The following is a 730-nucleotide window of genomic DNA, read 5'->3' on the forward strand; positions in this document are numbered from 1 at the left end:
CTGATGCAGCGCCTGGAGATGCGCTTGCTGCTGCTGCAGCTCGTCCTGAGGCGCAAGAAACGCCGGTGGCTGCTGCTGCAGCAAATGGGACGGCTGCTGCGGCGGGCAGTGATGCTGCGCAGCAGGGGGCTGCTGCTGCAGCGGGTGCTCCGCGTAGCAGTGCTGCTGCTGCTGCAGCGGCTGCTCCGCGTAGCAGTGCTGCTGCTGCTGCAGCGGCTGCTCCACGTAGCAGTGCTGCTGCTGCTGCAGCGGCTGCTCCACATAGCAGTGCTGCTGCTGCTGCCGCGGCTGCTCCACGTAGCAGTGCTGCTGCTTCCGCAGCGGCTTCTCCATGTAGTAATGCTGCTGCTGCAGTGGTTGCTCCACGTAGGAATGCTGCTGCTGCCGCAGCGGCTTCTCCATGTAGTAATGCTGCTGCTGCAGTGGTTGCTCCACGTAGCAATGCTGCTGCTGAAGTGGCTGCTCCACGTAGCAGTGCTGCTGCTGCAGTGGCTGCTCCACATAGCCATGCTGCTGCTGCAGCGGATGCTCCACGTAGGTATGCTGCTGCTGCTGCTGCTTTTGCTGCTTCTGCTGCTGCTGCTGCTGCATGAGCAGATTCGGAGATGAAATGGCGCGTTCCTCTGTGTCTGTCGGGGGCGCGATGCGCACAAGCCTCAGAATCGTTGCTGGCTCTGCTGCTGCTGCTGCTGCTGCTGCTGCTGCGTCTCGTGGGGAGCGGGGGGGCTGC

General features: G+C 63.6%; 1 protein-coding gene across 1 annotated transcript in view; it reads right to left on the bottom strand.

The window, feature by feature from the left end:
• Positions 1–591, bottom strand: part of ETH_00039630 (uncharacterized protein) — a gene marked incomplete at both ends in the record, with an annotated part of 927 nt that extends 336 nt beyond the window's left edge. Inside the window, one exon of the mRNA XM_013376501.1 lies at positions 1–591. Coding sequence (XP_013231955.1) covers positions 1–591 — 591 coding nt within the window.
• Positions 592–730: the final 139 nt, after the last annotated feature.

The sequence above is a fragment of the Eimeria tenella genome, genomic scaffold (assembly GCF_000499545.2).
Source record: "Eimeria tenella Houghton genomic scaffold, Eth_scaff3517, whole genome shotgun sequence".
Lineage (NCBI taxonomy): Eukaryota > Apicomplexa > Conoidasida > Eucoccidiorida > Eimeriidae > Eimeria > Eimeria tenella.